The sequence below is a fragment of the Vulpes vulpes genome, unplaced genomic scaffold (genome assembly GCF_048418805.1).
Source record: "Vulpes vulpes isolate BD-2025 unplaced genomic scaffold, VulVul3 u000000643, whole genome shotgun sequence".
NCBI lineage: Eukaryota > Metazoa > Chordata > Mammalia > Carnivora > Canidae > Vulpes > Vulpes vulpes.
Genome location: NW_027325793.1, coordinates 568846 through 583314, shown reverse-complemented (window position 1 = coordinate 583314; position 14469 = coordinate 568846). Strand labels below are relative to the sequence as shown.

The 14469-nt window shown below is 50.3% G+C and overlaps 1 protein-coding gene across 3 annotated transcripts in view; it reads left to right on the top strand.

The window, feature by feature from the left end:
* Positions 1 to 3949: 3949 nt before the first annotated feature.
* LOC140597399 (small G protein signaling modulator 1-like) overlaps positions 3950 to 14469 on the top strand; it is a 40948-nt gene continuing 30428 nt past the window's right edge. For all 3 annotated transcript variants that reach the window (XR_011999236.1, XR_011999235.1, XM_072745664.1), the window contains exons 1-2: positions 3950 to 4093; positions 4198 to 4241. Coding sequence is in view for 1 of the 3 variants with exons in the window: in XM_072745664.1 (XP_072601765.1) it covers positions 4075 to 4093; positions 4198 to 4241 (63 nt within the window). In the remaining 2 variants the exon portion in view is untranslated. The remainder of the gene's footprint in view (positions 4094 to 4197; positions 4242 to 14469) is intronic.

The following is a 14469-nucleotide window of genomic DNA, read 5'->3' as shown; positions in this document are numbered from 1 at the left end:
AAAGGGGATTTTTAAAATCCTGGATGGAGGTTTCATTAAATAGCCTAAGTACTTGTCACTTAACATTCAGATGACTAATCCTTACAGATTCCTTAGAAGGCTGAGAAATTATTAACCATCCCTGTTAATACAACATTTTTCATGGCTCTTAGGTCATTAATAGGAGTTTTAAGTTCTTGGGGTACCTGGGTGACTCAGTCTGGCTAAGCCTCTGCTTCAGCTGGGGTGACCTCGGGGTCCAGGGGTCAAGCCCCTTCCAGCAGGCGGCGCGCAGGGCAGGGGGTGGAGGCTGCCCCGTCGGAGACTGCGGGGGCTGCGGGGGCTGCCGGGGCCGGGGCTGCCGGGCCGGGGCTGCGGGGCCGAGGGGCGGGGCCTCGGAGGGGCGGGTCCCGTGGGCGGGGCCTCGGAGGGGCGGGGCCGCGGGAGGAGCCCGGAGCAGCGGGTGGCCCAGCCCAGGCAGCCTCCCAGGAGCGCTGAGTCAAGGCAGGAGGTCGCCCCACCGGGCCAGTGCGGACGAGGAGCGGGAAGAGCGAGGCGCTGGCGACCCCACCACGGGAGTCGCTCCCTTCCACGCACGGGGCCCGCTTCTGAGATGAGCTCTGCGTGTTATGCCGTATGTTGGCAAATTGAGCTCCAATAAAAGTAAAAGAAATTAGATTCTTTGTACCTGAACCTAGAATATAATATTTCAACCTGTAGCTTCTTTGTTTATTCTTCTTTCCAATCTTCTAGAATTCTCATAAAAAGAACATGGGTCTAGAACACAATGAAGAAAAATGAAACTCGTGTGTGTGTGTGTGTGTGTGGAGGGGGTTAATAATTCTGGGGAGTTCTTAAAGTAAGGTAATATTACTCATTTAATATATGTTGATAGCATCAGTCTACACCCTGGTCACTGGTGGACATGTTCCTTAACAAGTGTTGAAATTCCCAAAATGTTTTAACTAGAGTAACCAGTTATTACGTAGCACTTTATAAGTTTTTTTTTTTTACTTTATAAGTATTAATACAAATGAATCATTGAGTTTTAGGGAAAATCAGTAATACCTGAAAATCATCTATATTTACTTTGAATTTCTTTAAAGAAATAGAGTGTGGACTCTACATACTGATTTATTGAAGATGACACTAGTAGGTAAGGAACTAAAAAACATCAGTGGCCAGCACCCTTGAGTTTATTGTTGCTTTGCATTTCTGTGTCAGAGGTAATGCAATCACAGTTGGACTAGGGACTTCAGGGACTCCTGGCTTTCTGAGAGCGATGATCCCATGGTAGTCTCCGGCTTCACTCAAAAGGCAGCCAAAATTAACTAAAGAAAATCTCTTTAGAAAGAAATGTGAAACAGTGTATGTTTTAATCAGTATCTGTTCTAGGGACATTTCAGTGGAGATTTTCTTCCATGTGACTGGAATTTCCAAAGAACAAGACCAATCAAAGCCTCTAGCTCTAGTAACACAGTATATTTTAATGACCTAGAATTTCTAACATATTTATCTAATTCAGCATCTTTACTGATCCAAATTTTCTATTTTTCTTTTTTCTTTCTTTCTTCTTCTTTTTTTTTTCCTCCCAGCTAAATATCTTTTCCATTCCCCTTCTTCTTCTGCATTTTGATCAGGTCCTAAGAATTACATCCACAAAATATGGAAATCCTTCCATATAAAACAGATAACTTAGTAACTGGATAACCAATTGATTGAGAACTAAGAAGGAAGATCTTATTGAAAACTTTGGAACTTTTGTTTTGATTCCAGAGATGCTGGCATGAGTACAGAAAGGGAGTCATCTCAGATAAAAATGATTTATAGATTTTTCTTAACAGAAGTTTTTTGAGGTCCTTTCATATGCAAATTTATTCAAATAGCACTTACATTTAGCCATCTACCTCTCTATATTTGACCATTTAATTCTCAGAGAGCATCTATTTTCTTTTCTTTTTTAAGATTTTATTTATTTATTCCTGAGAATACCCAGAGAGGAGAGGGAGAGAGAGAGAGAGAGAGAGAGAGAGAGAGGCAGAGACAAAGGCAGAGGGAGAAGCAGGCTCCGTGCAGGGATCCTGACGTCCTCCGGGATCACGCCCTGGGCTGTAGGCGGCGCTAAACCGCTGAGCCACCGGGGCTGCGCGAGAGCATCTATCTTCTGTGAAAGGACCCGGGTGTTGGAACGCAGGAACAGAAGACTAAGTGAGCTATCATTCCAATATTGTGATTATACGATTTGTTAGAAAATAAGAATTTATTTATTTATTAAAGATGTATTTATTTATTTATGATAGACAGAGAGAGAGAGAGAGAGGCAGAGACACAGGAGGAGGGAGAAGCAGGCTCCATGCTGGGAGCCCGACGTGGGACTCAATCCCGGGACTCCAGGATGGGGCCCTGGGCCAAAGGCAGGCGCTAAATCCCTGAGCCACCCAGGGATCCCCAAGAAGAATAATTTAAATATGTAGTATTGCCTTCTCTGTATATCTGTACTAAGCAGGTGGTAGGAGTAAGCCTATGCAGCTATCTCTGCATTTACTTGTAGAACCAATTATAGAAATAATTATGAAAGCGAATGCAAATAGGTATTCACTTGGCATAGAAAATTATTTTAGCAATGAAATTCTTGAGTTTCCATAATACCACTGAAATATATACGCGCATATATAATACATACATACCATGTATGTATATGGTATGTATATGGTATGTATACCAAGCACACACACACACACACACATATACATATATACAAATATATGTTTAAGTGGTCAGAGGGATTCTCCTCTTTTCTAATTTTATCAGCTTTCTTTCTTTTGGCATTTCCTTTTCTTTATTCAAAAACTCCAGCTTTCATTTCAGTCATGAGCAAGTCTAGGAGTTGAGCTAAAGTGGCAGGAGATGAGTGATAGTAATAGGGAGAGAAATCAAGAATGAAAGGGAATTGGTATGACTAAGCCTCACCCATAAACGGCCCCTGCACCAAAGTCCAGAATAGTCTCGTGAGTGTGTGTATGTGTAAAGAAAGAAAGAAAGGATAAACATTAGGTCCAACATTATTAGTACAAACGTGAGATAAACATAAATCAGAGAAATACATTAAGCAAATCTTCAGTGGCCAAAATGAGGGGAAAAAGTGGAGTCACTCATCTTTTGGGTACTCTGGGACACGTAAGAATCTCTGCCAAAAGACTCGGTATTTCAAGGACAAGAGATTGAAGAGCCTAACGTGAAAATCTCTTACGTAGGTCTGGGGGTTGAAGTTAAACTATTGATAAGAACAGAGAAATTCCACAGAAAGAATTTAACCAAACAACCGATTTCTGGTTTCGTACCTTCACATTCAGGGTCCAGAGTTCTCTAGAAAGGCACACCCCCAACAAAAGATTTAGAGAGTCTGAATATAAAGCCTTGCTAAGCAGTTATTCAAATCATACTTATCAAACAAATGAATAAATCTCGAGTGAGAGTCAACAGAAAGCCAAAGAACAAGATTCTCAATAATAACAATAATACTAATGATTAATAATAATAGAGCAGCTATCTCGTAATATCGCAGGGTCACGCCCCCAGCGGAAGGCAGGTGCCAAACCGCCGAGCAACCCGGGCGTCCCATATTCTGTCCATTTTAGAGATGAGAACACTGAGGCCCAGAGAGCGTCAGGAACAGTCCCACCGGCTCCCGCGGCCGCCTCCAGCCTGGCACCGAGCGGACGTCCAGGAAGGGACGCAGCCCCGCCCCGCCCCGCCCCGCCCCGCCCCGCCCCGCCCCGCCCCGCAGGGGGTGGGACTGCGGCGCCGCGCGTGGTGGGCGGGGCTGCCCGCGGGGGCGGGGCGGGGCCGGGCGAGGCCTGGGGCGTGCGCGCGGCCCGGAGGACCCTCCCGCTGGGCGCCCGGCCGCGCGGCGGCGGCTCGGGAGGGGCGGGGCGGGGCGGGGCGGGGCGGGGCGGGGCGGCCGCGCGGGGGGCCCTGACGTCACCGGGCCCTCGGCCCCGCCCCGCCGCGGCTGCTGCAGCCGAGCCCGCGAGCGAGCGCCGCCGCCGCCGCCGCCGCCGCCGCCGCCCGGTCGGGAACGCAGCGCGCGCGGCCATGGCCTCGGGCCCCGCGGGTAAGCGGGTGAGCGGGCGCGGGGCGCGGGGGCGGCGGGAGGGCGGCCCGTGCCCCCGCCCCCAGCGCTCGGCTGACCCGCCGTCCCCCCGTCTCGTCCCACAGAGGCGGACACGCGGCAGAGGCTGCTGCGCACTGTCAAGAAGGAGGTAGGTGCCGGGGGTGGGGTGGCCGGGGGCGCGACCCTGCGGAGGGAGCCGCCGGAGCTCCCCCGGGGGAAGGGTCTCCAAAGGGGTGGGGGCCCGTGGCAGCGGGGCGGCCACCTGAGCTGTGGGGCTCACCTGGTAGGACTGGAGGCGGGTGAGTTGGGGGTGGGGGCCTCAGGTACGGGGTCGATGCTTGGCTGCTGTGTGTAGGGGCGGACGCAGCGGGAGGGCCGCCCCCGATGGGGCACACCCGGGCGTGTCTGGGTAGGACCCCCTCTTGTGGAGGAGCAGGTGGGTGGGTCTCATTAAGGGGAGGCAAGCACCTGGGGGCTGACTGGACTTACTGGGAGGTGAGGGGCTGGGTAGGGCTGCAGAAGGAGGACCAGACTTCGGGAAAAGGGAACGGTTCACTTTGGGTAACACCCCCCATCTCCCCTTCCCCACAAGTCTCAGTCCTTAGAGCCGCCCCCAGGAGCTTGGGGACTCCCTCCCCGAAAGTCCCTGGTCATTGGGTTGCACCATCTGTGGGCCTGTGCCAGGGCGTCTTGGCAGGCGAGTTCCCCTCGCCCACCCCTGCCCACCCCTGCCCACCCCCCCACCCCCGACACGCAGTAGGGTGCGAATCAGGCAGGGTTCACCTGCCCCTCCGCCCCCTTCACTCTCCTTGGGGCCAGCTGGGAGCCCAGTCTAGCCTTTAGCGAATAGCCCTCGACTTCCCGGAGAGGGGCGAACCTGCAGTGGTGGGTTCCTGGGAAGCATGTAGATGCCCGGACTGTGTGTGGAGCACGCTCACTCCTGTGTGGGCGCCGACATGTGCTGTGAGTGTGTGTCTGAGGCTGTCTGTGCATCTGCCTGGAGGTAACCAAGTGTGTCTCCGTATTGCGTGTGCATGTGTCTGTGTGTGGATCTGTTTTTGTGAGTATGGTGTGTGACCGTGTGATGCGTAAGTCTCTGCGTGCGTGAGTGAGGCTGCGACCAGGTATGTGTGACTGTATGTGTGTGTGCTGCCCTCCTTATGCTGCCTCACATCCCTCACCTGGGACCCGATCGCTGTTGAGCGGCATCACCTCTGTACCTTGAGTCCTCAGCCCGAGATCACAGATGGCTGTAGACCTTGGGGCTGGCCTGATTGCGTGTGTGTGTGTGTGTGTGTGTACGCATGCGTGTGCACACACGAGGAGGGTGTCAGCCTGGTGTCAGCACTGAGCACCCAGAAGCCCCTCCCTGCATGGTGGCAGTCAGCCATCAAAGACAGCCTGGAAGAGGGGACCTGTGGCTGCCCCTCCCTCCTCAGAAAGCATGGGCGCATGTTGTGCGTAGGTCTCTGTGTGGCATGTCTCGTGTTGTTCAAAGAATCAGCTCTAGAGCTAGTTGTATATTCTGGCATTTCTGAATAAGGATCCGTAATGAGGGATGTGGAGTTCCTCAGAAAGGTCCAGAACTTTTCAGTTTGGCCCTCTTAGAGGCATTGTGGGACCTGAAGAAAGCTCTATCTAGATAGACCATCTTTCCAACAAAACCTGCACACCTGCAATTTTCTGATGACTGAGTTGGTGGAGGGTGTCTTATAGAAACTCTCTCAAAAGCCTTCAGGTTAAAAGCCTGTATGTAGTCTCTTTGTTCATTGTTTAAACCTAGATGTAATTTGTACTCCCCGGAGATTGTCACATGGAATGGCTGTGTTTTCTTTTCTTTTGAAGCGTTTAGTTATTATTCATGAGAGATACACAGAGAGAAGCAGAGACACAGGCAGAGGGAGAAGCAGGCTCCCTGTGCGGAGCCTGACGCGGGACTCGATCCCAGGACCCCGGGATCAAGCCCTGAGCCAAAGGCAGACACTCAGCCACTGAGCCACCCAGGCATCCCTGGAATGGCTGTTTCTCAGGAAATGGCTTGCTGGTTCAATGGAAGGGGTCTACAGGTAGAAGAGCCTGGGAGCAAGGCGTCAGGGAGGGCAGTGCCTCTCGGTATCTGCTTCTGGGCAGGGCTTCAGCTGGGCCTTTGGCCTGGTTCTGCCAGGAGCTCCCTTGGTGCCCTGGACAAGTCCTTTCCTCTCTCAAGGACTCAGTTTCCACAGCTGGAGAAAGAGGCATTGGTGCAATGCTCCTGGAGGTCCTACCCATGTCAGTCTAGTTTGGAATATCGGCAAGCTGTGGAGGACACGTTGCCTCCAGTGACCAGAGTTGTCAGCTTGCATCCTCTGTCCTGGGAGCAGCCGAGTTTGGGGCTTAGAATGAGCTTTCTGCCTGGCCTAAGGCTGAGGCCATCACTTGATCAGAGGGACCCCTTGGCATCCTGCTTGGTGCCTGAAGGGGTCAGGGACAGAACCTCGCAAGTTTGGGCAAAGGTCCTTGACCCTGGATCTGCAGTCAGAAGGCAGGTTTATAGCCACAAGTTGGTGGCTGATTCTAAATTCTGCATTTCTCAGGGCACATCATTTCAGTAATCAGAGTTTCCATAGAGTGGGTACTATTCTGTGCCATATCCTGTGTACACGGTGACTTTATGAGGTGACTGAGGCTGCCCCCATTTCATGGACAAGGAAACCAAGCCTGGAGACGAGGTGTGGATTGCTCAAGAGAACACAGCCAAGAAGGTGCAAAGCCGGGGACTTAACCCCCCAGATCTGTCTGACATCAGAGCCAGGCTCTTACCTCTATATCCTAAACGTGCTCATCCGTGTCTCCACGGCACCACTGTCTCAGCTGTGGATGGAATGATTTCCATCTTACAGAGGTGAAAAATGGCCCAGACGGGATAAGTGATTTCTCAAGGGCACAGAAGCAGTCAAGGGAAGACAAGTTCAAGTCTTCTATGAACCCCTTGTTCAGCATGGGTGCCCCTAAGGGCGTGGCGATGAGTCCATGCCCCACCAAAGCAGACCTCCTCTCTCCTTGCCTTCCTCTGCCCACCTCTTGGGAGAGCATCTTGTCCCAGTATCAGAGAGCCAGTCTTCAATGGAATGGTGGAGGCAAACTCTTTGCGTAGAAATCTGGGAGTCAAGTCTGCTCTTCCTTCTCCTCATCTTTTGGGTTCAGAGAAGTCACATCCCTGCCTGTCATAGCCTCATCCAAAGGTACCTCCCGTCATTCTTCCTGGAAAGGGTGGCTTAACAGTCAGTTTCTTTAGACAAGGTTTGCAAGCTTGGGCTGAGCCACAGAAGCCAGAAAAGCCAGCAGCGGCTATGGGGCTGGAAGCTCTGTCCTGTGCTGACTCTGGGAGCCAGTACGACTCAGAACCATGAAGCAGGTCAAGAAAGGAGCATTGGGCTCACCCAGAGCTGGGTTCAAATTCTGACATGTTTATTTACTGAAGGGTGTCTGTGTGCCAGACACAGGACTGGGCTCTGCGGATGCAGCAGTGAATAAGAGAAGTCCTGCCCTCTTAGGGCTGACATTCCCATTTTGGTACACAGATCCTGATAGACATTCTGAGTGTAATTCAGAGGATTATGACAGCCTTTGCGCCAAGGTGTGAAGGAGAGGTACTTGGCACCACAAGAACATACAACAAGGTCAAGGTGGCCCAGGAAGGCGCCCTGGAGGAAGTGATGTTAAGAAGATACGTGAAGGGGATCCCTGGGTGGCGCGGTGGTTTAGCGCCTGCCTTTGGCCCAGGGCGCGATTCTGGAGACCCGGGATCGAATCCCACGTCGGGCTTCTGGTGCATGGAGCCTGCTTCTCCCTCTGCCTATGTCTCTGCCTCTCTCTCTCTCTCTCTCTGTGTGTGTGTGATTATCATGAATAAATAAAAATTAAAAAAAAAAAAAAGAAGATACGTGAAGGATGAGCACACCTTTAAGATGAAGGCAGGAGGTGGGAAGACAGAGGAGAACCATTCCTGGCAGAGGGAACTGCATATACAAAGACTTTGTGGCTGGAGGGAGCACCGTGAACTTGAGTGATGAGAGGACTCTGAAGTGGCTGGAGGACAGAGAGGAAGGAGCATGGTGCCAAATGCAGAGGGGCAGAGCAGGAAGTCCTATCCTAAAAGCACAGGGAAAACGGATGGGGAGGACAGGAGCTAGGTGGAGGAAGAGGGCGGAGCTAAACTTGATGGCTTGTAATTGCACAGCCTTAGAGGGGCATCTGTCTGTACCTTCACAAGGGTCTGAGTTTCAGTTTATTCCCAGTGAGGATGAAGATCACTTGTCAGGATAAGCGATGTGAAAACACCCACCACATTAGCCTGAGCTGCCTCTGGGCAGGCATCTTATTTTTTCTGTCTCCCCAGTGTCGCCCAGGAGATAGGGTGGCCTGGGTGAGATTTCCTGCAGTTAAACCCAATCAGCTCTATTCTGGCTCCACCCTGGCTCGCTTTGCCCTCCCCTCCTTTCTCCTCCCAGCCTCCAACCCTTAATTTTGTTTTGGTTCCCAGAGTGGCAGCTGCGGGGACAGGCTTCTTGTTGCCATGACGACTGCCATTAAAGGAGCCAGCCACTTGAGCCAGGTTGATAACGGAAGCCAAGTGACTAACTGCCTTGTTTTCTTGCCTTGGGCTAGGCCTGGGAGGCCTCTTAATTGGAAGAGACAAAAGCAGGTGCTTGAGGGCAGGAGGACAGACCCCCGGGGGAAGGAGGCAGGGGGATGAGGCCAGTGCTGGAGAGGAGGCTCTTGTGGACCTCTGCAAACTGGAGCTGGTATGAGAGCTGCCATGGGGAGCCCTTGCCACAGCGGCTGAGCTGGGCGCGTTTGGGGAGCTGTGCCTTCCAGCCTTGGGACAGGGTAGGGGTGTGACGGGATGGTGGAGGAGGGTTTCACATCCTAAGAAGATTGGAGGAAGTGAGAGAATCAACTGATGTTTCTACTGAGATCCCTGTGGTGCTTCCACTTGGATCTACTTCTTCTCAATAAAAGAGGGGCAACAGTTTTGCCCCCCAGGTGAGGTTGCTGGACAACGTATAGGTCATCGAGTTAAATTCGAATTCCAGATAAACAGAAGTAAAGTGCCTAGTGCTAAATCTGGCAGCCCTAGCCCAGGGGACATTTGGTAATGTCTGGAGCCATTTCTCGTCAAAAACGAGGGTGTGACTGACATCTAGTGGGTAGAGTCCAGATATGCTGCTCAACCTCCTGCGATGCAGAGGACAGCCCCCCCCCCCCCCCCCCCCCCCACCAAGAAGTGTCAGCCCAGACTGGCACTGTGGTTGAGACGGAGAAACCTCTGTGCTGGAAAACTCCTTCACTTCTTCATGACGGCCCAAGGAGGGAGGATACTTGTCTCCTTCGCTCCATAAAGGAGGAGCTGGAGGCACAGAGGGGTTAAGCAGCTCACTTTAAGGTCACACAGCCAGTCTGTGGAGAAGCCAGGATTCAAATCCTGCTTTGTCAGCTCTGAAGGGTGGCCTCACAGAGGTCCAGCAGAGTCCCCGGAGACATGGCTTGAGGTCAGGCGTATGTAGGGGAAGAGATGGGGCAGCAAAGGCCCGCTAGATGCACCCTGCTTGGGGCTTTGCTCCATTAGATGGCAGGGAGCTGTAGAAAATTTATGAGCAAGGAGGGTCTTGCTTGGACTTGGACTTCAGAAAGTATCAGCTGGTAACAGGTCCAAGATGGAGCTTTTTGCCACTTTTAGAAGAAAGCTTCCTCCTTTCTTTCCTGCCTCCTTCCTTCCTTTCCTTCCTTTCTTCTTTCCTTCCTCTCTATCCCACCTCCTCTCCCTCCTTCCATTCCTGACGTTTTTTGCTGCCTCCTTTCTTCCAGGAATATTTATTGAACATCAACTATGTACCAGGTACAGCTCTAGGAACTGTAGAAAAGGTGCAAAGCGACATCCCTGCTCACATGCTCTCATGAAGCATAGGATCTAGTTGGGGGACAGATAGATAAACAATAAATATATGCAGGCACCCCTTGGAGATATCGTGGGTTCAGTTCCAAGCCACCAGAAGAAAGCAAATATTGTGATAAGTCAAATCAAAGGAATTTTTTGGTTTCCCAGTGCATGTAAAAGTTGTGTTTACACTATAGTGTAGTCTATTAAGTGTGTGAAAGAATTATGTCTAAAAAAATAATATAATTATTATATTTTTAATATAATCATCTTAATCTAGAAATACTGTGTTATGTCACATATTACAATTAATTTTATTTTTATTTTATTGTACATATTGTATACATGTTTTAAGGGGAGTGGGAGGTGAAGGCTTCCAAAAAAAACCATTTTACTGCTAAAAAATGCTGACCATCATGAGTTTTCATAATCACTGATCACAGATCACTATGACAAACATAATAATAATGAGAAGTTTTGCAATATTGTTAGAATTACCAAAGTGTGACACAGAGTCAGGAAGTGAGCAAATGCTATTGGGAAAATGGTGCTGATACAGACTTGCTTGATGCAAGATGGCCACAAACCTTCAATCTGTAAAAAGAAAAAAAAGAAAAGAAAAACAAAAGTAGTGTCTGCAAAGTACAAGAAAGCAAAGTATGCCTGTGTTAGAAGTCACAAATGCTGTGAGGAAAATAAAGCTAGAAAGTGGGTGGAGAGTATCTGGGTAGCTCAGTGTTTGAGCATCTGCCTTTGGCTCAGATCGTGATTGCGGGTTCTGGGATCAAGTCCTGTATCAGGCTTCCCGCAGGGAGCCTGCTTCTCCCCCTGCCTATGTCTCTGCCTCTCTCTGTGTGTCTCTCCTGAATAAATAAATAGAAATCTTAAAAGAAAAGAACGAAAAGAAAAAGAAAGTGAGTGGAGCGGAATGGGCAGTGCTTTCCAGAGGAGGTGGTCAGGCATGGCCTCTGATACTATGACATTTGAGCAGAGACCTAAAGGGAAGGAGGGAACCCTGCTGACCTCTGCAGGAAAGGTGTTCCTGCCAGAGGGAACAGCATAGGCAAAGGCCCTGAGTCAGGAACGATGAATAGCAAAGAGGTCAAGGAGCCTGGAGTGGAGTGAACAGAAGGGAGGAGGAGACAGGTCAGAGAGGGAGCAGGAGGCCATTCCTGCAGGGTCTTGTGGCCCCCCCGGAAATGAGACGGGACCCGTGGGAGAATTTTGAACAAGGGGAGAAGCATGAATTCATCCACGTTGCGGACTGCTCTGGCCACAGCCGAGCAATAAATGCAGGGCACAAATCGGGGGCACAGAGTCTTTAGGCAAGAGAAGAAACTTCGCTGTTCTCTTCTGAGCTTTCAATTCTTAGGCTAGAAACCACAGCGCCTTACTCTGCCCCACTCCCCCACTGGCCAAATAGGGGTTCCAGAAATACTTGCCAGTCAAGTAGATGCAGGAATACTGGGTGTGGATATTTTGGGGTTCTCTGATGCTTATAGGGTTGACTCAGATCAGTTCACGTGTGTCGTGTTTTCAGGCTTAAGCTGGCAGAAATTCTCCTCGTGAATAATGCAGCCACATCCGTGCGGTGTGTTTTGATGCTTTTTTCAGGTCTCTGGCAATGCGGCTTCCAGGAGCTTTTGCTAGCACAGGGCCTGGTGGGCTTTAGCACCCTGGTTTGATGTGAGGAGGGTGGCAGGTGGGGCCTAGCTTTCCGGCTGGGTTATGTCTCCTGTGCAGTCTGGCTGGGTCTTCCCTGCAGTAACCTCTTGAAGGGCTCCGGGAAATGGTAGTGTAGCATTTGTTGCTGGTCGGCAGGTAGGAAATGGCATTTGTGCACCCCACTTGCTGGCTGCAGACCCCAGGATGGGAAGTGAGGACACCAAAGTCCTTGTCCCAGCGCTGCCCCTAACCACCTGTGGCCGCCCGCAGTTTCCTTCTGCCTATGCCATTCTGCTTTCCAAGTGGACGCAGTTGGACAGCTCCAGGATTCTAAGAACCTCAAACCATCAGATTTGGCCAGCATCCCTCCCCGAGAGCCAGGTCTCTCGCATTTTCTCAACAAGGAATTTGCCAAGTCTGTATTTAAGACCTATTAAAACTCGGTCACTGATAAGACCATCTGGGAATCTTCGTTCTGGTCAGGAAAAGCAAAGGCTCAACTAAAGGCATTCTAACAGGATAAAGATTTTTTTATTTCTTAAACAGTATTTACTGAGCATCTTATGGTGATGGCCTCATTTAATTGTCATGAAGCCACACAAAGTGGATAAAACACTGTCCCTTAAAGGTAAGGATAGTGACACACGGGGATGGCAAATAAGTCACCAAAGGTCACCGACAGTGTCAGTGGTACAGCTTGGATTCTGGCTCTGGAACCGGGCTCCGCATCACTCCGGAGCTGAAACCAATGACCTATCACATATGGTGATGAGCTCCTCTGAGCACGTGGAGTTGGCAAAAGGTCCAGGCTTTGGAATCGGACAGCCTTGTGTTCCAAGTTTGAGTCCTGCCATTTAGTGGATGCTTGGACCTTTCCAGCTTTGGTGTCCTCGTGCATCAGGTGGCGAGGGTATCCTGTACCGCGCAGCACTGCTGCGATGCTATCACTGCCAGGTATTCACCAGTATTTATGAAGGGACCAGGCAGAGTGCTTGGCTTACCCATTTAAGAGCAAGATAGAAATCAGTCGCAGAAGGACATTGTGCTGCCCTGTCTGGTCAGTCACATGAACTTGTAGATGTTCTCAGTGTAGGATCTTGCTCTCTTTGGGTAAGCCCCAGGCTGGGGGTGCTGCTGCCACAGGAGCAGTGCCGCAGACTGGGAAGAGGGTATTTCTTGGGGTCCAAAGGAACGAGCCCTTGAGCGGGGGTGGGGAAGGCTGAGTCTTGCCTGGCTGCCTCAACATCCTGAGGTGGGCAGTTGGATCTTCCCTCTGGGTCTGCTTATTCATTGACCTCGTGGCAATAATCCCTCAGCTGAAGAAATTCTGACGCCCTTGTGAGCTTGCGGGTCTTGTCACTTAGCCACCGCGAGGCCCTGGATGAGCAGCTAAGTGCTGAAGGCCAGGGGGAGGCAGTGTACTTTTCCTTGAGTAGTAGAGGAAGACAAGAAATAAATAGATTCTTGTGCTTTTTCATTGGACAAACTTGAAAGAACTCAGTTTTGTAAAGGACAATAACCGTTCCTTTGGCAGTGAGTCTCCTACTTAAAAATCAGAGAACGGAAGCCTCAAGACTTGAGACTTGATGATACCTGGGACCTTGACTGGATTCTTCTTTAATTTTTAATTTTTATTATTTTTAATTTTTATTATTTAATTTTTATTATTTAGTAAATTACATTTAATTAGAATTATAGCAACTATCATGCATTTGTTCTTTTTGAGAACTAGACATCTTTACAACCACCATTTATTAAATGCTGCTCTAACTTGCTTTGTTTGATCTCATTTAGTGCTCAAAGCGAGCTTCCTATAGAGCAGGTACAAATAGCGACTCTTCTTTACTGATGAGAGAAACTGAAGCTCAGAGAGGTTAAGAAACTGGACCAAGGTCACACAACTGAGACGTAGCACGGCGCGGTATTTTAGCCGGCTCCACCCATTTCAATTTGGATGATAACTTGCTAACAAAACCAGCTCAAACAATGAATAAATATATGAAGATCAAGCCAAGAGGGAAAGAGAGCCTTAAGAAATCGACGTTATGGTTTCAGGGGTTTGGGAAGTTTGGAGTGAGGCCAGCTTCAGGTACAGCTCTATCCAGGGGTTCCAATGATGTCATCAGGACCCTCTGTGTTTTCTGGTCTCTGCACTGATTTTCTCTGTGCTAGCTTTCTGCTTTGTTGGTCTCTGTGGGGAGGGAGAATGTTGCCCAGCTCTCAGGTTACAACCTGCCAGCTTGGCATCAGCAGACAGAGAGCTTCGCCTTCCCCCCCCAACCCCCCTGCTGTGGTTCTCCTGGAAGATTCAGGATTAGGTTTCATTGGACCTCCGCCCCAGTCACATATGGCTTTTGCGCCAATCACTCTGGGACTCATCGCTTAGATCTGTCAAGCTGGAGGGATGCTGTGGGGTCAGCCCGGTGAGAGGGAGGGAGGGGACCCAGAGGAAGTCCAGGTGACATGACCAGGCAGGGACATGGGAACGAACTAGGCAGACAAGACACAGATGCCTGCCTGGGCAGGGTGAGGGCCCCAGCATCTGGAGCTCAGCCCCGCGGTGCGGAAGTGACCTCCTGGGTGCTAGGTGTCTGTGGGATCTAGGGGCCTGGGCAACCCTGAAGTTATGCAGACACTTTGTACTTGTTGTAGGGAGAGAGTATCCTCAGTACGTCTCTGAGGTCCACAACCCCAAAACCCAAATGCGGTTCAGAACCGCTCAGCAAGATGCTGGAATTTGAAGATGAATACAGTTTCCCCGATCTCGGCTTGCTCAGAAATGAAATGCTCCCTA